Source organism: Tinamus guttatus, unplaced genomic scaffold (assembly GCF_059628265.1).
Source record: "Tinamus guttatus ecotype Peru unplaced genomic scaffold, ASM5962826v1 Tinamus_guttatus_pri_ptg001207l, whole genome shotgun sequence".
Lineage (NCBI taxonomy): Eukaryota > Metazoa > Chordata > Aves > Tinamiformes > Tinamidae > Tinamus > Tinamus guttatus.
The window spans coordinates 43,972-67,087 of NW_028289741.1; the positions used below are offsets into that span (position 1 = coordinate 43,972).

Below are 23,116 nucleotides of genomic sequence, written 5' to 3' on the forward strand. Positions count from 1 at the left end.
GGCTCTGGGGGTTGTCTCGGGGTCTCTAGGGTGTCTTGGGGGTTTTAGGGGTCTCTGAGGGTGTCTTCAGGGTCTCTGGGGGTCTCTGGGGGTGTCTTGGGGGTCTCTAGGGGTTTCTGGAGGTGTCTTGGGGGTCTCTAGAGGTTCTGGGGGTCTCTGGGGTGTCTTGGGGGTCTCTGGGGTCCCTAGGGTGTCTTCAGGGTCTCTAGGGGTTTCTGGAGGTGTCTTGGGGGTCTCTAGAGGCTCTGGGGTCTCTGGGGGTCTCTTGGGTGTCTTGGGTGTCTCTAGGGTGTCTTAGGGGTCTCCAGGGGTGTCTCTGAGGTCTTCAGGGTCTCTTGGGTGTCTTGGGGGTCTCTGGGGTGTCTTCAGGGTCTCTAGGGGTCTCTGGGGTGTCTCTGGGGTCTCTGGGGTGTCTTGGGGCTCTCTAGGGGTTTCTGGGGTGTCTTGGGGGTCTCTAGAGGCTCTGGGGGTCTCTGGGGGTCTCTTGGGTGTCTTAGGGGTCTCTGGGGGTGTCTCTGAGGTCTTGAGGGTCTCTAGGGTGTCTTGGGGGTCTCTGTGGGTGTCTTGGGTGTCTTGGGTGTCTTGGAGGTCTCTTGGGGTGTCTTGGGGGTCTCTGGGGGTTTCTGGAGGTGTTTTGGGGGTCTCTAGAGGCTCTGGGGGTCTCTTGGGTCTCTTGGGTGTCTCTGGGTGTCTCTTGGGGTGTCTCTGGGTCTCCCAGGGTGTCTCCGGGTGTCTGGGGGTGTCCCAGGGGTGTCCCTGTCCCCCGGCCGTCCCACTGTCCCCTGCCCCGTCCCCCCAGGCCATCCTGCACCAGGAGGGCCACATGGACGACGCGCTGTCGCTGTCGCGCTCGCAGCGCGAGGAGTCGCAGGCGGCGCGGATGATCTACAGCACCGCGGGGCTGTTCGGGCTGTTCATCCGGTGCGGGCACCCATGGGTGCTATGGGTGCTATGGGTGCCTATGGGCTCCTATGGGTGCTAGGGCTCTGCTATGGGTGCCTATGGGCTCCTATGGGTGCTAGGGGTCTGTTATGGGTGCCTATGGGCTCCTATGGGTGCCTATGGGATCCTATGATCTACAGCACCGCGGGGCTGTTCGGGCTCTTCATCCGGTGCGGGGGCACCCATGGGTGCTATGGGTGCTATGGGTGCCTATGGGCTGCTATGGGTGCTAGGGCTCTGCTATGGGTGCCTATGGGCTCCTATGGGTGCCTATGGGCTCCTATGGGTGCTAGGGGTCTGCTATGGGTGCCTATGGGTGCTGGGGGTCTGTTATGGGTGCCTATGGGCTCCTATGGGTGCTAGGGGCCTGCTATGGGTGCCTATGGGCTCCTATGGGTGCTGGGGGTCTGCTATGGGTGCCTATGGGCTGCTATGGGTGCTAGGGGTCTGCTATGGGTGTCTATGGGATCCTATGGGTGCTGGGGGTCTGCTATGGGTGCCTATGGGCTCCTATGGGTGCTAGGGGTCTGCTATGGGTGCCTATGGGCTCCTATGGGTGCTAGGGGGTCTGCTATGGGTGCCTATGGGCTGCTATGGGTGCCTATGGGATCCTATGGGTGCTAGGGGTCTGCTATGGGTGCCTATGGGCTCCTATGGGTGCTAGGGGTCTGCTATGGTGCCTATGGGCTCCTATGGGTGCTGGGGGTCTGCTATGGGTGCCTATGGGATCCTATGGGTGCTAGGGGTCTGCTATGGGTGCCTATGGGCTGCTATGGGTGCCTATGGGCTCCTATGGGTGCTAGGGGTCTGCTATGGTGCCTATGAGCTCCTATGGGTGCTAGGGGTCTGCTATGGTGCCTATGGGCTGCTATGGGTGCTGGGGGTCTGCTATGGGTGCCTATGGGCTCCTATGGGTGCTAGGGGTCTGCTATGGTGCCTATGGGATCCTATGGGTGCTGGGGGTCTGCTATGGGTGCCTATGGGATCCTATGATCTACAGCACCGCGGGGCTGTTCGGGCTGTTCATCCGGTGCGGGGGCACCCATGGGTGCTGGGGGTGCTGGGGGCTGCTATGGGTTCCTATGGGTGCCTATGGGCTCCTATGGGTGCTAGGGGTCTGCTATGGTGCCTATGGGCTGCTATGGGTGCTAGGGGTCTGTTATGGGTGCTAGGGGTCTGCTATAGGTGCCTATGGGCTCCTATGGGTGCTAGGGGTCTGCTATGGGTGCCTATGGGCTGCTATGGGTGCTAGGGGTCTGCTATGGTGCCTATGGGCTGCTATGGGTGCTAGGGGTCTGCTATGGGTGCCTATGGGCTGCTATGGGTGCTAGGGGTCTGCTATGGTGCCTATGGGATCCTATGGGTGCCTATGGGCTGCTATGGGTGCCTATGGGCTCCTATGGGTGCTAGGGGTCTGCTATGGTGCCTATGGGCTCCTATGGGTGCTAGGGGTCTGCTATGGGTGCCTATGGGCGCCTATGGGTGCTGGGGGCGCCTATGGGTGCCTGTGGGCTCCTATGGGCTGCTATGGGCCCCTATGGGTGCCTATGGGGGCTGCTATGGGCGCTGTGGGGCTTGCACGGTCCTGGGGTCTATAGGGCCTCAGCACGGGGTCTGCACAGTGCTGGGGGCTATAGGGCTGTGCCTTGGGGTCTGCATGGGGGCTATAGGGCCGCGCTATGGGGGCTATAGGGCCGCGCTATGGGTCTCCATGGGGCCTATGGGTCTCCATGGGGGCTATAGGGTCTCCATGGGGTCTATAGGGCCGCGCTATGGGGTCTATAAGGCCACACTATGGGGTCTATAGGGCCACGCTATGGATCTCCATGGGTCTCTAGGGCCACGCTATGGGGTCTATAGGGCCGCACTATGGGGTCTCCATGGGGTCTATAGGGCCGCGCTATGGGTCTCCATGGGGTCTATAGGGCCGCGCTATGGGGTCTCCATGGGAGCTATAGGGCCACGCTATGGGGTCTATAGGGCTGTGCTATGGGTCTCCATGGGGGCTATGGGGTCTCCATGGGGTCTATAGGGCTGCGCTATGGGGTCTATAAGGCCATGCTATGGGGTCTATAGGGCCGCGCTATGGGGTCTCCATGGGGTCTATAGGGCCGCGCTATGGGGTCTATAGGGCCGCGCTATGGGTCTCCATGGGGTCTATAGGGCCGCGCTATGGGGCTATAGGGCCACGCTATGGGTCTCCATGGGGTCTATAGGGCCGCGCTATGGGGTCTATAGGACCGCGCTATGGGTCTCCATGGGGGCTATAGGGCTGCGCTATGGGGTCTATAGGGCCACGCTATGGGGTCGGCCACGCTATGGGGTCTATAGGGCCACGCTATGGGTCTCCATGGGGTCTATAGAGCCGCGCTATGGGTCTCCCCCATGGGTCTCCCCCCATGGGTCTCCCCCCGTGGGTCCCCCCGTGCCCCCCCCCGCCCCCCTAGCCCCACACGCCCCCCATTCCCCCCCAGGAGCCTGGACGGGCTCTGCGCGAGGCCCAAGGGGGCGGCCGGGCCGGCCCTGCCCATCGGCGCCGTCATCCTGACCCTGCGCGACCTCATCGGCTACTTCGAGCACCCGGCGGCCGAGCTGCAGCACGAGGAGCGCCAGAGCCGCCTGCGCTCGCTCAAGAGCCGCCAGAACCTCTTCCAGGAGGAGGTGACCCGCGTGGGGGGCGGGACCCGCGCGTGGGGGGTGGGACCCGCACTTGGGGGGTGGGACCTGTGCGTGTGGGGCGGGACCCACATATGGGGGGCGGGACCCACATATAGGGGGCGGGACCCGCACTTGGGGGGTGGGACCCACATATGGGGGGGTGGGACCCACATATAGGGGGCGGGACCCGCACTTGGGGGGTGGGACCTGCACTTGGGGGGTGGGACCTAGATATGGGGCAGGACCCGCATGTGTGGGGTGGGACCTGCGCGTGTGGGGGCGGGACCCACATATGGGGGGTGGGACCTGCACTTGGGGGGCGGGACCCACACTTGGGGGGCGGGACCCGCGCGTGGGGGGCGGGACCCACACATGGGGGGTGGGACCCACACGTGGGGGTGGGACACACATATAGGGGGGCGGGACCCACATATGGGGGTGGGACACACACTTGGGGGGCAGGACCCCAAATATGTGGGGCGGGACCCACACTTGGGGGGTGGGACCTGCACTTGGGGGGTGGGACCCACACCTGGGGGACGGGACCTATATATGGGGCGGGACCCGCACTTGGGGGCGGGACCTACATATGGGGCGGGACCCACACTTGGGGGCGGGACCCACATATGGGGGGTGGGACCTGCGTGTGTGGGGTGGGACCCGCACTTGGGGGGCGGGACCCGCACTTGGGGGGCGGGACCCACATATGGGGGTGGGACACACACTTGGGGGGCGGGACCCACATATGGGGGGCAGGACCCACACTTGGGGGGCGGGACCCACACTTGGGGGGGTGGGATCCACATGTGTGGGGTGGGACCTGCGTGTGTGGGGTGGGATCCACACTTGAGGGGCGGGACCCGCACTTGGGGGGCGGGGACCCACATATGGGGGCGGGACCCACATATGGGGGGCAGGACCCACACTTGGGGACGAGATCCACCTATGGGGAGCAGCTGCAGGACCCACACATGGAGGGCAGTCCCACACACGTAGGGTGGCTGCGGGACCCACACTTGGGGGGCGGGACCCGCACTTGGGGGGCGGGACCCACACTTGGGGGGCGGGACCTGCACTTGGGGGGTGGGACCCACACTTGGGGGGCGGGACCCACACTTGGGGGGCAGCCCCACACGTGTGGGGCAGCCGCCCCGCGGCCGCCCCCAGGGCATGATCGCGCTGGTGCTCAACTGCATCGACCGCCTCAACGTGTACAGCACGGCCGCCCACTTCGCCGAGTTCGCGGGCGAGGAGGCCGCGGCCTCCTGGAAGGAGATCGTCAACCTGCTCTACGAGCTGCTGGGTGCGGGGGCCTGGGGGGCTGGGGGGCTGGGGGGCGCCGGGGGCACTATGGGGCTGTGGGGCACTGTGGGCCTGGGGGGCGCCGTGGGGCTGGGGGGCACTATGGGGCTGGTGCATGGGGCAATGGGCACGCTGTGGGGCTGTGGGTGCACTGTGGGGCTGTGGGGCCTGGGGGGCGCCGTGGGGCTGTGGGGCACTGTGGGGTTGGTGTGTGGGGCTGTGGGGCACTATGGGGCTGGTGTGTGGGGCAATGGTCACGCTGTGGTGCTGGGGCATGGGGCTGTGGTCGCACTGTGGGGCAGTGTGGGACAGTGGTTGCGCTGTGGGGCAGTGGTCGCGCTGTGGGGCTGGGGGCGCCGTGGGGCGCCGTGGGGCGCTATGGGGCAGGGGTTGCGCTGTGGGGCTGGGGGTGCTGTGGGGCGCTGTGGAGCGCTGTGGGGCTGGTCACACCATGGGGCAGCGGTCGCACCGTGGGGCTGGGGGTGGTGTGGGGCGGTGTGGGGCTGTATGGGGCGCTGTGGGGCAGGGGTTGCGCTGTGGGGCTGGGGGCGCTGTGGGGCAGGGGTTGCGCCGTGGGGCGCTATGGGGCAGGGGTTGCGCTATGGGGTGCTATGGGGCAGGGGTTGCGCCGTGGGGCGCTATGGGGCGCTATGGGGCGCTATGGGGCGCTATGGGGCAGGGGTTGCGCTATGGGGCGCCGTGGGGCCGGTCGCACCGTGGGGCTCTATGGGGCGCTATGGGGCAGGGGTTGCGCCGTGGGGCGCTATGGGGCGCTATGGGGCGCCGTGGGGCCGGGCTCCTCACCGTCCTCCCCCGCAGCCTCCCTGATCCGCGGCAATCGCTCCAACTGCGCCCTGTTCTCCAACAACCTGGACTGGCTGGTCAGCAAGTTGGACCGGCTGGAGGCCTCGTCGGGTGAGCGGGGACGGGGACAAGGGACGGGGACAGGGGATGGGGACAGGGACGGGGACGGGGACCAGGACCAGGGATCGGGAACTGGGACCGGGACGGGGACGGGGACTGGGGACAGTGACCGGGAACCGGGGACAGGGACCGGGGACAGGGGACAGGGACAAGGACCGTGCATGGGGACAGGGACAGTGACCGGGGACGGGGGACAGGGACTGTGCATGGGGACGGGGACTGGGAACAGGGACTGGGACAGGGATGGGGACAGGGATGGGGATGGGGACGGGGACAGGACGAGGGACGGGGACAGTGACCAGGAACCGGGGACAGGGACCGGGGACAGGGACTGGGGATGGGGACGGGGATGGGGACCGGGGACAGGGACAAGGACCGTGCATGGGGACAGGGACAGTGACCGGGGACGGGGGACAGGGACTGGGATGGGGACTGGGGGTGGGGATGGGGATCAGGGACGGGGACTGGGAACAGGGACCGGGGACGGGGATGGGGACAAGGACCATGCGTGGGGACAGGGATGGGGACCGGGGACGGGGACAGGGATGGGGACGGGGATGGGGACAAGGACCGTGCACGGGGACGGGGATGGGGACCGGGGACGGGGACAGGGACCGGGGACGGAGACCGCGGACAGGGAGCAGGGACGGGGATGGGGATCGGGGATGGGTCTGGGGACCATGCGTGGGGACAAGGACCATGTGTGGGGACAAGGACCGTGCGTGGGGACGGGGACCTTGCACGGGGAATGGGGACCTCGTATAGGGACAGGGACCTTGCATAGGGACGGGGACCTCCCATGGGGAGGGGACATTGCATGGGACTGGGAATTCCGTGTAGGGATGGAACCTCCATGGGGACCTCCCGTGGGCCATGGGGACATCGCGTGGGCAATGGGGACATCACATGGGCAGTGGGGACATCACATGGGGAATGGGGACCTCTCATGGGCAATGGGGACATCACGTGGGGAATGGGGACATTGCGTGGGGAATGGGGACCTCTCATGGGCAATGGGGACCTCGCGTGGGCAATGGGGACATCGCGTGGGCAATGGGGACCTCCCGTGGGCAATGGGGACCTCGCGTGGGGAATGGGGACATCGCGTGGGCAATGGGGACATCCCGTGGGCAATGGGGACATCACATGGGGAATGGGGACATCGCATGGGCAATGGGGACATCACATGGCAATGGGGACCTCTCGTGGGCAATGGGGACATCGCATGGGCAATGGGGACCTCCCGTGGGCCATGGGGACCTCCCGTGGGCAATGGGGACATCGCGTGGGCAATGGGGACCTGTTGTGGGCCATGGGGACATCGTATGGGCAATGGGGACCTCTCGTGGGCAATGGGGACCTCTGATGGCCATGGGGACCTCTTGTGGGCAATGGGGACATCGCATGGGGAATGGGGACATTGCGTGGGGAATGGGGACATCACATGGGCAGTGGGGACCTCTCATGGCAATGGGGACATCGCGTGGGGAATGGGGACCTCTCATGGGCAATGGGGACCTCTCATGGCCATGGGGACCTCCCGTGGGCCATGGGGACCTCGCATGGGTAATGGGGACCTCGCGTGGGCAATGGGGACATCACATGGGCAATGGGGACATCGCATGGGCAATGGGGACCTCGCGTGGGCAATGGGGACATCACATGGCAATGGGGACATTGCATGGGTAATGGGGACATCGCATGGGGAATGGGGACATCGCGTGGGCAATGGGGACATCACATGGCAATGGGGACATTGCGTGGGGAATGGGGACATCACATGGGCAATGGGGACCTGTTGTGGGCCATGGGGACATCGTATGGGCAATGGGGACCTCTCGTGGGCAATGGGGACCTCTGATGGCCATGGGGACCTCTTGTGGGCAATGGGGACATCGCATGGGGAATGGGGACATTGCGTGGGGAATGGGGACATCACATGGGCAGTGGGGACCTCTCATGGCAATGGGGACATCGCGTGGGGAATGGGGACCTCTCATGGGCAATGGGGACCTCTCATGGCCATGGGGACCTCCCGTGGGCCATGGGGACCTCTCGTGGGCAATGGGGACATCGCATGGGCAATGGGGACATCGCATGGGCAATGGGGACCTCCTGTGGGCGATGGGGACCTCTCATGGGCAATGGGGACATCGCATGAGCAATGGGGACCTCTCGTGGCCATGGGGACCTCCCGTGGGCCATGGGGACTTCCCCTGGGCACTGGGGACATCGCATGGGCAATGGGGACATCGCGTGGGCAATGGGGACCTCTGATGGCCATGGGGACCTCCCGTGGGCAATGGGGACCTCTGATGGCCATGGGCCCCGCAGGCATCCTGGAGGTCCTCTACTGCGTCCTCATCGAGAGCCCCGAGGTGCTCAACATCATCCAGGAGAACCACATCAAGTCCATCATCTCCCTGCTCGACAAGCACGGCCGCAACCACAAGGTGGGTCATCGTCCCCGAGGAGGTGACACCGCGGGGTGTCCCCATGGTGCCACCCCGTGTCACCGCGCCGCCCGCAGGTGCTGGACGTGCTCTGCTCGCTGTGCGTGTGCAACGCGGTGGCCGTGCGCTCCAACCAGAACCTCATCACCGAGAACCTGCTGCCGCGGCGGGACCTGCTGCTGCAGACGGGGCTGGTCAACTACGTCAGCAGGTGGGGGGCCTGGGGACACTTGGGGGGTCCTGGGGGGCCCTTGGGTGCTCTTAGGGACCCTTGGGTGCTCCTGGGGGCTTGGAGCACCCTGGGAATCCCGGGATGGCCTGAGTTGTTCCTGGGGCTCCTGGTGGCTCTCGGGGTCCTCCTGGAGGCATCTGAGATGGTTCTGGGATCCCTTGGGGGTTCTTGGGTGCTCTTGGGGGCTCAGAGCACCCCAAGATGTCCCTAGGGAGTCCCGGGATGACCTGGGTAATTCCTGGGGCTCCTGGTGGCTCTTGGGGTCCTCCTGGAAGCATCTGGGCTGGTTCTGGGGGTCCTGGGGTGCTCCTGGTGGATTGGAGCACCCTGGGATGTTCCTAGGGAGTCCCGGGATGGCCTGGGTCATTCCTGGGGGTCCTGGTAGCTCTTGGGGTCCTCCTGGAGGCACCTGGGCTGGTTGTGGGATCCCTTGGGTGCTCTTGGGGGCTCCTGGGGGCTTGGAGCACCCTGGGATGTTCCTAGGGAGTCCCGGGATGACCTGGGTCATTCCTGGTGGCTCTTGGGGTCCTCCTGGAGGCATCTGAGATGGTTCTGGGCTCCCTTGGGTGCTCTTGGGGTGTCCTGGGGGCTCGGAGCACCCCGAGATGTCCCTAGGGAGTCCCAGGATGACCTGGGTCATTCCTGGTGGCTCTTGGGGTCCTCCTGGAGGCATCTGAGATGGTTCTGGGATCCCTTGGGTGCTCTTGGGGGGCTCCTGGGGGCTTGGAGCACCCCGAGATGTCCCTAGGGAGTCCCAGGATGACCTGGGTCATTCCTGGTGGCTCTTGGGGTCCTCCTGGAGGCATCTGAGATGGTTCTAGGGCTCCTGGTGGCTCTTGGGGTCCTCCTGGAGGCACCTGGGCAGGTTCTGGCCTCCCTTGGGTGCTCCTGAGCGGTTCCTGGGGTTCTCCTGGATTATTCCAACGGGATACAAGGACACATGGGATACAGGGGTGCTGATGGTCCCCCTGTCCCCGCAGCGTGCGCCCCAACATCTTCCTGGGCACGCACGAGGGCTCCACGCAGTACAAGAGGTGGTACCTGGAGGTGCTGGTGGAGCACGGGCTCCTGGAGGAACCTGGGCTGCTTCTGGGGTGTCCTGGGGGACCCTTGGGTGCTTGGAGCACCCTGGGATGTTCTTAGGGAGTCCTGGGATGGCCTGGGTCATTCCTGGGGCTCCTGGTGGCTCCTGGGGTCCTCCTGGAGGCACCTGGGCTGGTTGTGGGATCCCTTGGGTGCTCTTGGAGGCTCCTGGGGGCTTGGAGCACCCCGAGATGTCCCTAGGGAGTCCCAGGATGACCTGGGTCATTCCTGGTGGCTCTTGGGGTCCTCCTGGAGGCACCTGAGATGGTTCTGGGGCTCCTGGTGGCTCTTGGGGCTCTCCTGGAGGCACCTGGGCTGGTTCTGGCCTCCCTTGGGTGCTCCTGAGCGGTTCCTGGGGTTCTCCTGGATTATTCCAACGGGATACAAGGACACTTGGGATACAGGGGTGCTGATGGTCCCCCCGTCCCCGCAGCGTGCGCCCCAACATCTTCCTGGGCACGCACGAGGGCTCCACGCAGTACAAGAGGTGGTACCTGGAGGTGCTGGTGGAGCACGGGCTCCTGGAGGAACCTGGGCTGCTTCTGGGGTGTCCTGGGGGACCCTTGGGTGCTTGGAGCACCCTGGGATGTTCTTAGGGAGTCCCGGGATGACCTGGGTCATTCCTGGGGGTCCTGGTAGCTCTTGGGGTCCTCCTGGAGGCATCTGAGATGGTTCTGGGATCCCTTGGGTGCTCTTGGCGGCTCCTGGGGGCTTGGAGCACCCCGAGATGTTCCTAGGGAGTCCCAGGATGACCTGGGTCATTCCTGGTGGCTCTTGGGGTCCTCCTGGAAGCATCTGGGCAGGTTGTGGGGGTCCTGGGGTGCTCTTGGTGGCTTGGAGCACCCTGGGATGTTCCTAGGGAATCCCGGGGTGGTCTGGGTCGTTCTTGGGGCTCCTGGTGGCACTTGGGGGCTCCTGGGTGCTTGGAGCACCCCGAGATGTCCCTAGGGAGTCCCAGGATGACCTGGGTCATTCCTGGTGGCTCTTGGGGTGCTCCTGGAGGCATCTGAGATGGTTCTAGGGCTTCTGGTGGCTCTTGGGGTCCTCCTGGAGGCATCTGAGATGGTTCTAGGGCTCCTGGTGGCTCTTGGGGTCTCCTGGAGGCACCTGGGCAGGTTCTGGCCTCCCTTGGGTGCTCCTGAGCGGTTCCTGGGGTTCTCCCGGACTATTCCAACGGGATACAAGGACACATGGGATACAGGGGTGCTGATGGTCCCCCCGTCCCCACAGCGTGCGCCCCAACATCTTCCTGGGCACGCACGAGGGCTCCACGCAGTACAAGAGGTGGTACCTGGAGGTGCTGGTGGAGCACGGGCTCCTGGAGGAACCTGGGCTGCTTCTGGGGTGTCCTGGGGGACCCTTGGGTGCTTGGAGCACCCTGGGATGTTCTTAGGGAGTCCCGGGATGACCTGGGTCATTCCTGGGGGTCCTGGTGGCTCTTTGGGTGCTCCTGGAGGCACCTGGGCTGGTTGTGGGATCCCTTGGGTGCTCTTGGGGTGTCCTGGGGGCTTGGAGCACCCCGAGATGTCCCTAGGGAGTCCCAGGATGACCTGGGTCATTCCTGGTGGCTCTTGGGGTCCTCCTGGAGGCATCTGAGATGGTTCTAGGGCTCCTGGTGGCTCTTGGGGGCTCCTGGAGGCACCTGGGCTGCTTCTGGGGTGTCCTGGGGGACCCTTGGGTGCTTGGAGCACCCTGGGATGTTCTTAGGGAGTCCCGGGATGGCCTGGGTCATTCGCGGGGCTCCTAGTGGCTCCTGGGGTCCTCCTGGAGGCATCTGAGATGGTTCTGGGATCCCTTGGGTGCTCTTGGGGGCTCCTGGGGGCTTGGAGCACCCCGAGATGTCCCTAGGGAGTCCCAGGATGACCTGGGTCATTCCTGGTGGCTCTTGAGGTCCTCCTGGAGGCATCTGAGATGGTTCTGGGTCTCCTGGTGGTCTTGGGGTCCTCCTGGAGGCACCTGGGCTGGTTCCTGGGGTTCTCCCGGACTATTCCAACGGGATACAAGGACACATGGGATACAGGGGTGCTGATGGTCCCCCCGTCCCCGCAGCGTGCGCCCCAACATCTTCCTGGGCACGCACGAGGGCTCCACGCAGTACAAGAGGTGGTACCTGGAGGTGCTGGTGGAGCACGGGCTCCTGGAGGAACCTGGGCTGCTTCTGGGGTGTCCTGGGGGACCCTTGGGTGCTTGGAGCACCCTGGGATGTTCTTAGGGAGTCCTGGGATGGCCTGGGTCATTCCTGGGCCTCCTGGTGGCTCTTGGGGTCCTCCTGGAGGCATCTGGGCTGGTTGTGGGATCCCTTGGGTGCTCTTGGGGGCTCCTGGGGGCTTGGAGCACCCCGAGATGTCCCTAGGGAGTCCCAGGATGACCTGGGTCATTCCTGGTGGCCCTTGGGGTCCTCCTGGAGGCATCTGAGATGGTTCTAGGGCTCCTGGTGGCTCTTGGGGTCCTCCTGGAGGCATCTGAGATGGTTCTAGGGCTCCTGGTGGCTCTTGGGGTCCTCCTGGAGGCACCTGAGATGGTTCTGGGTCTCCTGGTGGCTCTTGGGGTCTCCTGGAGGCACCTGGGCTGGTTCCTGGGGTTCTCCTGGATTATTCCAATGGGATACAAGGACACATGGGATACAGGGGTGCTGATCGCTCCCATGTCCCCGCAGCGTGCGCCCCAACATCTTCCTGGGCACGCACGAGGGCTCCACGCAGTACAAGAGGTGGTACCTGGAGGTGGTGGTGGAGCTCGGGCTCCTGGAGGAACCTGGGCTGCTTCTGGGGTGTCCTGGGGGACCCTTGGGTGCTTGGAGCACCCTGGGATGTTCTTAGGGAGTCCCGGGATGACCTGGGTCATTCCTGGGGGTCCTGGTAGCTCTTGGGGTCCTCCTGGAGGCATCTGAGATGGTTGTGGGATCCCTTGGGTGCTCTTGGGGGCTCCTGGGGGCTTGGAGCATCCCGAGATATCCCTAGGGAATCCTGGGATGACCTGGGTCATTCCTGGTGGCTCTTGGGGTCCTCCTGGAGGCATCTGAGATGGTTCTGGGTCTCCTGGTGGCTCTTGGGGTCCTCCTGGAGGCATCTGAGATGGTTTTGGGTCTCCTGGTGGCTCTTGGGGTCCTCCTGGAGGCATCTGAGATGGTTCTGGGGGTCCTGGTGGCTCTTGGGGTCCTCCTGGAGGCACCTTGGCTGGTTCTGGCCTCCCTTGGGTGCTCCTGAGCGGTTCCTGGGGTTCTCCTGGATTATTCCAATGGGATACAAGGACACATGGGATATGGGGGTGCTGATCGCTCCCATGTCCCCGCAGCGTGCGCCCCAACATCTTCCTGGGCACGCACGAGGGCTCCACGCAGTACAAGAGGTGGTACCTGGAGGTGCTGGTGGAGCACGGGCTCCTGGAGGAACCTGGGCTGGTCCTGGGGGACCCTTGGGTGCTTGGAGCACCCTGGGATGTTCTTAGGGAGTCCTGGGATGACCTGGGTCATTCCTGGGGCTCCTGGTAGCTCTTGGGGTCCTCCTGGAGGCATCTGAGATGGTTCTGGGCTCCCTTGGGTGCTCTTGGGTGCTCCTGGGGCTTGAAGCACCCTGGGATGTCCCTAGGGAGTCCCGGGATAACCTGGGTCATTCCTGGTGGCTCTTGGGGTCCTCCTGGAGGCACCTGGGCTGGTTCTGGCCTCCCTTGGCTGCTCCTGAGCGGTTCCTGGGGTTCTCCTGGGCTATTGCAATGGGATACAAGGATATGGGGGTGCTGATGGTCCCCCCGTCCCCGCAGCGTGCGCCCCAACATCTTCCTGGGCACGCACGAGGGCTCCACGCAGTACAAGCGGTGGTACCTGGAGGTGGTGGTGGACCACGCCGAGCCCTTCGTGACGCCGCAGGCCGCCCACCTGCGCGTGGGCTGGGCCATGAGCGACGGCTACAGCCCCTACCCGGGCGGCGGGGAGGCCTGGGGGGGCAACGGCGCCGGCGACGACCTCTGCTCCTTCGCGTTCGACGGGCTGCACCTGTGGACGGGTGAGCGGGGCGCGCCTTGCACGCGCCTTGCACGCCCCCCTCGTGCATTGTGCACATCCCCTCGTGCACACCTTGCACGCGCCTTGCACGCACCTTGCACTCCCCTTGCACGCGCCTTGCACGCCCCCCTCGTGCATTGTGCATGCGCCTTGCACGCGCCTTGCACAGTCCTTGTGCATTGTGCACATCCCCTCGTGCACGCCTTGCATGCGCCTTGCACGCCCCTCTCGTGCATCATGCACGCGCCTTACATGGTCCTTGTGCATTGTGCACATCCCCTCGTGCACGCCTTGCATGCACCTTGCACGCACCTTGCACGGTCCTTGTGCATCGTGCGCATCCCCTCGTGCACGCCTTGCACGCGCCTTGCACGCGCCTTGCACGCGCCTTGCACGGTCCTTGTGCATCGTGCACATCCCCTCATGCACGCGCCTTGCACGTGCCTTGCACGCGCCTTGCACGGTCCTTGTGCATCGTGCACATCCCCTCGTGCACGCCTTGCACGCGCCTTGCACGCCCCCCTTGTGCATCGTGCACACCCCCATGCACCCCTTGCACGCGCCTTGCACGCGCCTTGCACGGTCCTTGTGCATTGTGCACATTCCCTCGTGCACGCCTTGCACGCGCCTTGCACGCGCCTTGCACGCCCCCCCTTGCATGGTCCTTGTGCATCGTGCACACCCCCTATGCACGCCTTGCACGCGCCTTGCATGGTCCTTGTGCATTGTGCACATCCCCTCGTGCACGCCTTGCACGCGCCTTGCACGCGCCTTGCACGCCCCACTTGTGCATCGTGCACACCTTGCACGCGCCTTGCACGCGCCTTGCATGGTCCTTGTGCATTGTGCACATCCCCTCGTGCACGCCTTGCACACACCTTGCACGCCCCCCTCGTGCATCGTGCATGCGCCTTGCACGCGCCTTGCATGGTCCTTGTACATTGTGCACAGCCCCTCGTGCACGCCTTGCACGCGCCTTGCACGCGCCCCTCGTACATCGTGCACGCGCCTTGCACGCCCCCCCTTGCACGGTCCTTGTGCATTGTGCACATCCCCTCGTGCACACCTTGCACGCGCCTTGCACGCCCCCCCTTGCACGGTCCTTGTGCATCGTGCGCATCCCCTCGTGCACGCCTTGCACACGCCTTGCACGCCCCCCTCGTGCATCGTGCATGCACCTTGCATGCGCCTTGCATGGTCCTTGTGCATCGTGCGCATCCCCTCGTGCACGCCTTGCACGCGCCTTGCACGCGCCTTGCACGGCCTTCTCGTGCATCGTGCGCATCCCCTCGTGCACGCCTTGCACACGCCTTGCACACCCCCCTCGTGCATTACACACCCCCCTCGTGCATTGCACACCCCCCTCATGCATTGCACACCCCCCTTGTGCATTGCACACCCCTCATGCATTGCACACCCCTCATGCATTACACACCCCTCTCGTGCATTGCACACCCCTCATGCATTGCACACCCCTCGTGCATTGCACATGCCCCTCGCACACCCCTCTCATGCATTACACACCCTCCTCGTGCATTGCACACCTCTCTCATGCATTGCACACCCCTCGTGCATTGCACACCTCTCTCATGCATTGCACGCCCCCCTCGTGCATTGCACACCCCTCTCATGCATTGCACACCCTCCTCGTGCATTGCACACCCCTCTCGTGCATTGCACACCCCTCGTGCATTGCACACCCCTTGCACACCTCTCTCATGCATTGCACCCCCCTCGTGCATTGCACATGCCCCTCGCACACCCCTCGTGCATTGCACACCCCTCGCACACCCCTCTCATGCATTGCACACCCCTCGCACAGCCCTTGCACACCCCTCGTGCATTGCACATGCCCCTCGCACACCCCTCTCATGCATTGCAAATCCCCCCTTGTGCATTGCACACCCCTCTCATGCATTGCACACCCTCCTCGTGCATTGCACACCCCCCTCGTGCATTGCACACCCCTCTCATGCATTACACACCCCTCTCATGCATTGCACACCCCTCGTGCATTGCACATGCCCCTCGCACACCCCTCTCATGCATTACACACCCTCCTCGTGCATTGCACACCTCTCTCATGCATTGCACACCCCCCTCGTGCATTGCACACCCCCCTCATGCATTGCACACCCCTCGCACACCCTCCTCGTGCATTGCACACCCCTTGCACACCCCGTCTCACCCCGTCCCCGTAGGCGGCGTGGCGCGCGCCGTGGCCTCCCCGCAGCCGCACGCGCTGGCGCCCGGCGACGTCGTGAGCTGCTGCCTGGACCTGGGCGTCCCCAGCATCTCGTTCCGCATCAACGGCTGCCCCGTGCAGGGCATGTTCGAGAACTTCAACCTCGACGCCCTCTTCTTCCCTGTCGTCAGCTTCTCCGCCGGCGTCAAGTGAGGCCCGGGGGGGTCCATGGGGATGATGGGGGCGCATGGGGGGCACATGGGGATGTTGGGGTCCATGGGGATGCTGGGGGTCCGTAGGGGTGATGGGGGTGCATGGGGGGCACATGGGGATGCTGGGGGTCCGGAGGGATGCTGGAGGGGCACATGGGGATGCTGGGGGTCCATAGGGATGCTGGGGGACACATGGGGATGTTGGGGGTCCATAGGGATGCTGGGGGTCCATAGGGATGCTGGGGGTCCGTAGGGATGCTGGGGGGCACATGGGGATGCTGGGGGTCCATAGGGATGCTGGGGGTCGGTAAGGATGCTGGGGGGGCACATGGGGATGCTGGGGGTCCATAGGGGTTCTGGGGGGCACATGGGGGGCTGTAGGGATGCTGGGGGTCCATAGGGATGCTGGGGGGCACATGCAGATGCTGGGGGTCCATAGGGATGCTGGGGGTCCGTAGGGATGCTGGGGGGCACATGGGGATGTTGAGGGTCCATAGGGATGCTGGGGGTCCGTAGGGATGCTGGGGGTCCGTAGGGATGCTGGGGGGCACATGGGGATGTTGAGGGTCCATAGGGATGTTGAGGGTCCGTAGGGATGCTGGGGGTCCGTAGGGATGCTGGGGGGCACATGGGGATGCTGGGGGTCCATAGGGATGCTGGGGACACATGGGGATGCTGGGGGTCCATAGGGATACTGGGGGTCCATAGGGATGCTGGGGGTCCGTAGGGATGCTGGGGGGCACATGGGGATGCTGGGGGTCCATAGGGATGCTGGGGGACACATGGGGGGCTGTAGGGATGCTGAGGGTCCATGGGGATGCTGGGGGTCCGTAGGGATGCTGGGGGTCCGTAGGGATGCTGGGGGGCACATGGGGATGCTGGGGGTCCATAGGGATGATGGGGGCGCATGGGGGGCACATGGGGATGTTGGGGTCCATGGGATGCTGGGGGGCACATGGGGATGCTGGGGGTCCATGGGGATGCTGGGGGTCCATAGGGATGCTGGGGGTCACATGGGGATGCTGGGGGTCCATAGGGATGATGGGGGCGCATGGGGGGCACATGGGGATGTTGGGGTCCATGGGGATGCTGGGGGGCACATGGGGATGCTGAGGGTCCATAGGGATGCTGGGGGTCCATAGGGATGCTGGAGGGGCACATGGGGATGTTGGGGGTCCATAGGGATGCTGGGGGTCCATAGGGATGCTGGAGGGGCACATGGGGATGTTGGGGGTCTATGGGGATGCTGAAGGGGCACATGGGGGGCACATGGGGATGTTGGGGTCCATAGGGATGTTGGGGTCCATGGGGATGCTGGGGGTTCGTAGGGATGCTGGGGGGCACATGGGGATCCTGGGGGTCCATAGGGATCCCGGGGGTCCATAGGGATCCCGGGGCTCCATGCAGGATGCTGGGGGTCCACGCAGGATCCTGGGGGTCCATAGGGCTCCATAGGGATCCCAGGGCTCCATAGGGATCCCAGGGCTCCATGCAGGATCCTGGGGCTCCATGCAGGATCCCAGGGCTCCATAGGGATCCTGGGGCTCCACACAGGATGCTGGGGGTCCATAGGAGTCCTGGGGGTCCATAGGGATCCTAGGGCTCCATGCAGGATGCTGGGTCTCCATCCAGGATGCTGGGGCTCCATGCAGGGTCCTGGGGCTCCATAGGGATCCCGGGGCTCCACAGGGATCCCCCCCATCACCCCCGTCCCCACGGTGCCACCCCCGTGTCCCCAGGCTGCGGTTCCTGCTCAGGGGCCGCCACGGCGAGTTCCAGTTCCTGCCGCCCCGTAGGGATCCCGGGGGTCTATAGGGATCCCGGGGGTCCATAGGAGTCCTGGGGGTCCATAGGGATCCTGGGGCTCCATAGGGATGCCGGGGCTCCATAGGGATCCCGGGGCTCCATAGGGATCCTAGGGCTACATGCAGGATCCTGGGTCTCCATGCAGGATCCCGGGGCTCCATAGGGATCCTGTGGGTCCATAGGGATCCTAGGGCTCCATGCAGGATGCTGGGTCTCCATGCAGGATGCTGGGGGTCCATAGGGATCCCGGGGGTCCATGCAGGGTCCTGGGTCTCCCTGCAGGATCCTGGGGGTCCATAGGGCTCCATGCAGGATCCCAGGGGTCCATGGGGGTCCATAGGGGTCCTGGGGCTCCATAGGGATCCTGGGGCTCCATAGGGATGCCGGGGCTCCATGCAGGATGCTGGGTCTCCATGCAGGATCCCGGGGGTCTATAGGGATCCCGGGGCTCCATAGGGATCCTAGGGCTCCATGCAGGATCCTGGGGCTCCATAGGGGATCCCGGGGCTCCATAGGGATCCTGGGGGTCCATAGGGATCCTGGGGGTCCATAGAGTTCCTGGGGGTCCATAGGGATCCTGGGGCTCCATAGGGATCCTGGGGGTCCATAGGGATCCTGGGGCTCCATAGGGATCCTGGGTCTCCATAGGGATCCTGGGTCTCCATGCAGGATCCTGGGTCTCCATGCAGGATCCCGGGGCTCCATAGGGATCCCCCCATCCCTGTCCCCGTCCCCACGGTGCCACCATCGTCCCCAGGCTGCGGTTCCTGCTCGGCGGCCGCCACGGCGAGTTCCAGTTCCTGCCGCCCCGTAGGGATCCTGGGGCTCCATAGGGATCCCCCCATCCCCATCCCCGTCACCCCTGTCCCCGTCCCTGTCCCCACGGTGCCACCATCGTCCCCAGGCTGCGGTTCCTGCTCGGCGGCCGCCACGGCGAGTTCCAGTTCCTGCCGCCCCGTAGGGATCCCGGGGCTCCATAGGGGTCCTGGGGCTCCATGGGGGTCCTGGGGCTCCACAGGGATCCCCCCGTCCCTGTCCCCACGGTGTCACCCCCGTGTCCCCAGGCTGCGGTTCCTGCTCGGCGGCCGCCACGGCGAGTTCCAGTTCCTGCCGCCCCCCGGCTACGCGCCGGTGTCGGAGGCGCTGCTGCCCCGCGAGCGCCTGCGCCTGGAGCCCATCAAGGCCTATCGGGGCGACGACGGCGGCGGCGGCGGCGCCCGCTGCCTCCTGGGGCCCGCGAGGGCCCTGGCGCACACGGCGTTCACCCCCTGCCCCGTGGACACCGCGCAGGTGGGAGCGGGGATGGAGGGGATGGGGTGGGATGGGATGGGATAGGGTGGGATGGGATGGGAGGGGATGGGATGGGATGGGATGGGAGGGATGGGATGGGATGGGATGGGGAGGGATGGGATGGGAGGGGATGGGGAGGGATGGGATGGGAGGGATGGGATGGGATGGGAGGGGAGGGGAGGGGATGGGATGGGATGGGAGGGGATGGGATGGGTGGGGTGGGATGGGATGGGATGGGATGGGATAGGATGGGATGGGATGGGATGGGATGGGATGGGATGGGATGGGATGGGGAGGGATGGGATGGGAGGGATGGGATGGGATGGGAGGGATGGGGATGGGATGGGATGGGATGGATAGGATGGGATGGGATGGGATGGGATGGGATGGGGAGGGATGGGATGGGAGGGATGGGATGGGATGGGATGGGATGGGAGGGGATGGGATGGGATGGGAGGGATGGGAGGGGATGGGATGGGGAGGGATGGGATGGGATGGGATGGGATGGGATGGGATGGGAGGGGATGGGAGGGGATGGGGAGGGATGGGATGGGATGGGATGGGATGAGATGGGATGGGATGGGATGGGATAGGGTGGGATGGGATGGGATGGGAGGGATGGGATGGGATGGGATGGGATGGGAGGATGGGATGGGATGGGATGGGATGGAGAGGGATGGAGGATGGGAGGGTGGGGAGGGATGGGATGGGAGGGGATGGGATGGGAGGTGAGGGGAGGGGAGGGGATGGGATGGGAGGGATGGGATGGGATGGGATGGGAGGGGAGGGGAGGGATGGGATGGGGAGGGATGGGAGGGGAGGGATGGGAGGGGATGGGATGGGAGGGATGGGATGGGAGGGGATGGGATGGGATGGGGAGGGATGGAGGATGGAGCAGGACGGGAGGATGGAGAGGGATGGAGGGTGGGATGGAGGATGGAGAGGGAGGATGGGGAGGGATGGGATGTGGGGATAGGATGGGAGGATGGAGAGGGATGGGAGGATGGAGAGGGAGGGAGGATGGAGAGGGAGGATGGAGCAGGAGGGAGGACGGGGAGGGACAGGAGGATGGGATGGGATGGGAGGATGGAGAGGGAGGGAGGATGGAGCGGGATGGGATGCTGGGATGGAGGATGGAGCGGGAGGAAGGAGGGAGAGGGACGGGAGGATGGGGAGGGACGGGATGTGGGGATGGAACGGGATGGAGGATGGGGAGGGATGTGGGGGGACGGGATGCTGGAGCAAGACGGGATGCTGGGGATGTTGGGATGCTGGGATGTGGGTGCACATGGACCAAGTGGGATAAGAGGTCCGGGATGCTGGGGGATGTTGGGATGCTGGGGGCGAGAGGGTTGGGATGCTGGGATGTGGGTGCACATGGGACAAGAGGTCTGGGATGCTGGGGCAGGGATGGGATACTGGGGATGTTGGGATGCTGGAATGTGGGAGCACATGGGACAGATGCGTCAAGAGGTCTGGGATGCTGGGAGGGAGGGATGCTGGGATGCGGGTGCACATGGACCAAGTGGGACAAGAGGTCCGGGATGCTGGGGATGTTGGGATGCTCAGGACAAGCAATCTGGGATGCTGGGATGCGGGTGCACATGGGACAAGTGGGATAAGAGGTCTGGGATGCTGGAATGGGGCGGGATGCTGGATGTGGGGTGCATGGCCAAGGGGGTGACATCGGGGTGACATGGGGGCGATGGGGGGCCCAGGGGGTGGCCCTGGGGGGCTCAGGGCCGCCCGTCCCCCCCGCTCCAGATCGTCCTCCCGCCGCACCTGGAGCGGATCCGGGAGAAGCTGGCGGAGAATATCCACGAGCTGTGGGCGCTGACCCGCATCGAGCAGGGCTGGACCTACGGCCCGGTGAGCGGCGCCGGCCCCGCAATGGGGTCCAGGGGGGGGCCCGGCGTCCGGGTGGGCTGGGACCAACCCCCTGCCCTGGAATGGGGTCCATGGGGGGCCCAGGCATCCGAGCGGGCTGGGACCGACCCCCTGCCCCGCGATGGGGTCCATGGGGGGCCCCGGCGTCCGGGAGGGCTGGACTGACCCCCTGCCCTGCAACGGGGTCCTTGGGGGGCCCAGGCGTCCGAGCGGGCTCGGACTGACCCCCTGTGCAGCCCCGGGGGTCCCAGGCGTCCGGGTGGGCTATGACCGACCCTCTGCACGGCCCTGGGGGTTCCAGGGGGGCCCAGGCGTCCGGGTGGGCTATGACCGACCCCCTGTGCGGCCCTGGGGGGCTCCGGGGAGCCTGGGGGGCCCAGGCGTCCGGGTAGGCTGGGACTGACCCCCTGCCCTGCAATGGGGGGCTCCGGGGGGCCCAGGCATCCGGGCGGGCTGGGAACGACCCCCTGTGCAGCCCCAGGGGGTCTGGGGGGCCCAGGTGTCCGGGAGGGCTCGGACTGACCCCCTGCCCCGGAATGGGGTCCATGGGGGGCCCAGGCGTCCGAGCGGGCTGGGAACGACCCCTTGTGCAGCCCTGGGGGCCCCGGCGTCCGGGCGGGCTGGGAACGACCCCTTGTGCAGCCCCAGGGGGTCCCGGGGGGCCCAGGCATCCGGGAGGGCTGGGAACGACCCCCTGCCCCGCAATGGGGTCCATGGGGGGCCCCGGCGTCTGGGCGGGCTGGGACCGACACCCTGTGCAGCCCCAGGGGGTCCCGGGGTGCCCAGGCGTCCGGGTGGGCTGGGACCAACCCCCTGCCCTGCAACGGGGTCCTTGGGGGGCCCAGGCATCCGAGCGGGCTCGGACTGACCCCCTGCGCAGCCCCGGGGGGCCCAGGCGTCCGGGTGGGCTATGACCGACCCTCTGCACGGCCCTGGGGGTTCCAGGGGGGCCCAGGCGTCCGGGCAGGCTGGGACTGACCCCCTGCCCCGCAATGGGGTCCATGGGGGGCCCCGGTGTCCGGGCGGGCTATGACCGACCCCCTGTGCGGCCCTGGGGGGCTCCGGGGAGCCTGGGGGGCCCAGGCGTCCGGGTAGGCTGGGACTGACCCCCTGCCCTGCAACAGGGTCCTTGGGGGGCCCAGGCGTCCGGGTGGGCTGGGAACAACCCCTTGTGCAGCCCCAGGGGATCTGGGGGGCCCAGGTGTCCGGGAGGGCTCGGACTGACCCCCTGCCCCGGAATGGGGTCCTGGGGGGCCCAGGCGTCCGGGTGGGCTGAGACCGACCCCCTGCCCTGCAACGGGGTCCTTGGGGGGCCCAGGGGGGCCCAGGCGTCCGGGTGGGCTCGGACTGATCCCCTGTGCAGCCCTGGGGGTCCCGGGGGGCCCAGGCGTCCGGGTGGGCTGAGACCAACTCTCTGTGCAGCCCCAGGGGGTCCCGGGGGGCCCAGGCGTCCGGGTGGGCTGGGACCGACCCCCTGCCCCGCAATGGGGTCCATGGGGGGCCCAGGCGTCCGGGAGGGCTCAGACTGACCCCCTGCCCCGGAATGGGGTCCTGGGGGGCCCCGGCGTCCGGGCGGGCCGGGACCGACCCCCTGCCCTGCAACAGGGTCCTTGGGGGGCCCCGGCGTCCGGGCGGGCCGGGACCGACCCCGGTGTCCCCCGGTCCCCAGGTCCGCGATGACAACAAGCGGCTGCACCCCTGTCTGCTGGACTTCCACAGCCTGCCCGAGCCCGAGAGGAACTACAACCTGCAGATGTCCGGGGAGACCCTCAAGTGCGGAGGGAACGGGAATGGGGAATGGGGCTGGGATGCGGAATGGGGCTGGGATGGGGAATGGGGATGGGATGGGGAATGGGGATGGGATGGGGAATGGGAATGGGATGGGGAAGGGGGATGGGGAATGGGAATGGGAATGGGATGGGGAATGGGACGGGATGGGGAATGGGATGGGATGGGGAAGGGGGTGGGATGGGGAATGGGAATGGGATGGGGAATGGAACGGGATGGGGAATGGGGCTGGGATGGGGAATGGGAATGGGATGGGGAATGGGGATGGGATGGGGGAATGGGGATGGGATGGGGAATGGGGATGGGGAATGGGAATGGGAATGGGATGGGGAATGGGGACGGGATGGGGAATGG

General features: G+C 66.0%; 1 protein-coding gene across 1 annotated transcript in view; it reads left to right on the forward strand.

Moving 5' to 3' along the window:
* The window catches only part of LOC148590622 (ryanodine receptor 1-like), a gene marked incomplete at its 3' end in the record, with an annotated part of 39,429 nt that extends 16,682 nt beyond the window's left edge, over positions 1 to 22,747 (forward strand). The window contains exons 12-22 of the mRNA XM_088538818.1: positions 800 to 921; positions 3,417 to 3,603; positions 4,768 to 4,903; positions 5,722 to 5,817; positions 8,161 to 8,279; positions 8,357 to 8,490; positions 13,354 to 13,595; positions 15,796 to 15,988; positions 18,862 to 19,087; positions 20,852 to 20,956; positions 22,644 to 22,747. Coding sequence (XP_088394944.1) covers positions 800 to 921; positions 3,417 to 3,603; positions 4,768 to 4,903; positions 5,722 to 5,817; positions 8,161 to 8,279; positions 8,357 to 8,490; positions 13,354 to 13,595; positions 15,796 to 15,988; positions 18,862 to 19,087; positions 20,852 to 20,956; positions 22,644 to 22,747 — 1,664 coding nt within the window. The remainder of the gene's footprint in view (positions 1 to 799; positions 922 to 3,416; positions 3,604 to 4,767; positions 4,904 to 5,721; positions 5,818 to 8,160; positions 8,280 to 8,356; positions 8,491 to 13,353; positions 13,596 to 15,795; positions 15,989 to 18,861; positions 19,088 to 20,851; positions 20,957 to 22,643) is intronic.
* Positions 22,748 to 23,116: the final 369 nt, after the last annotated feature.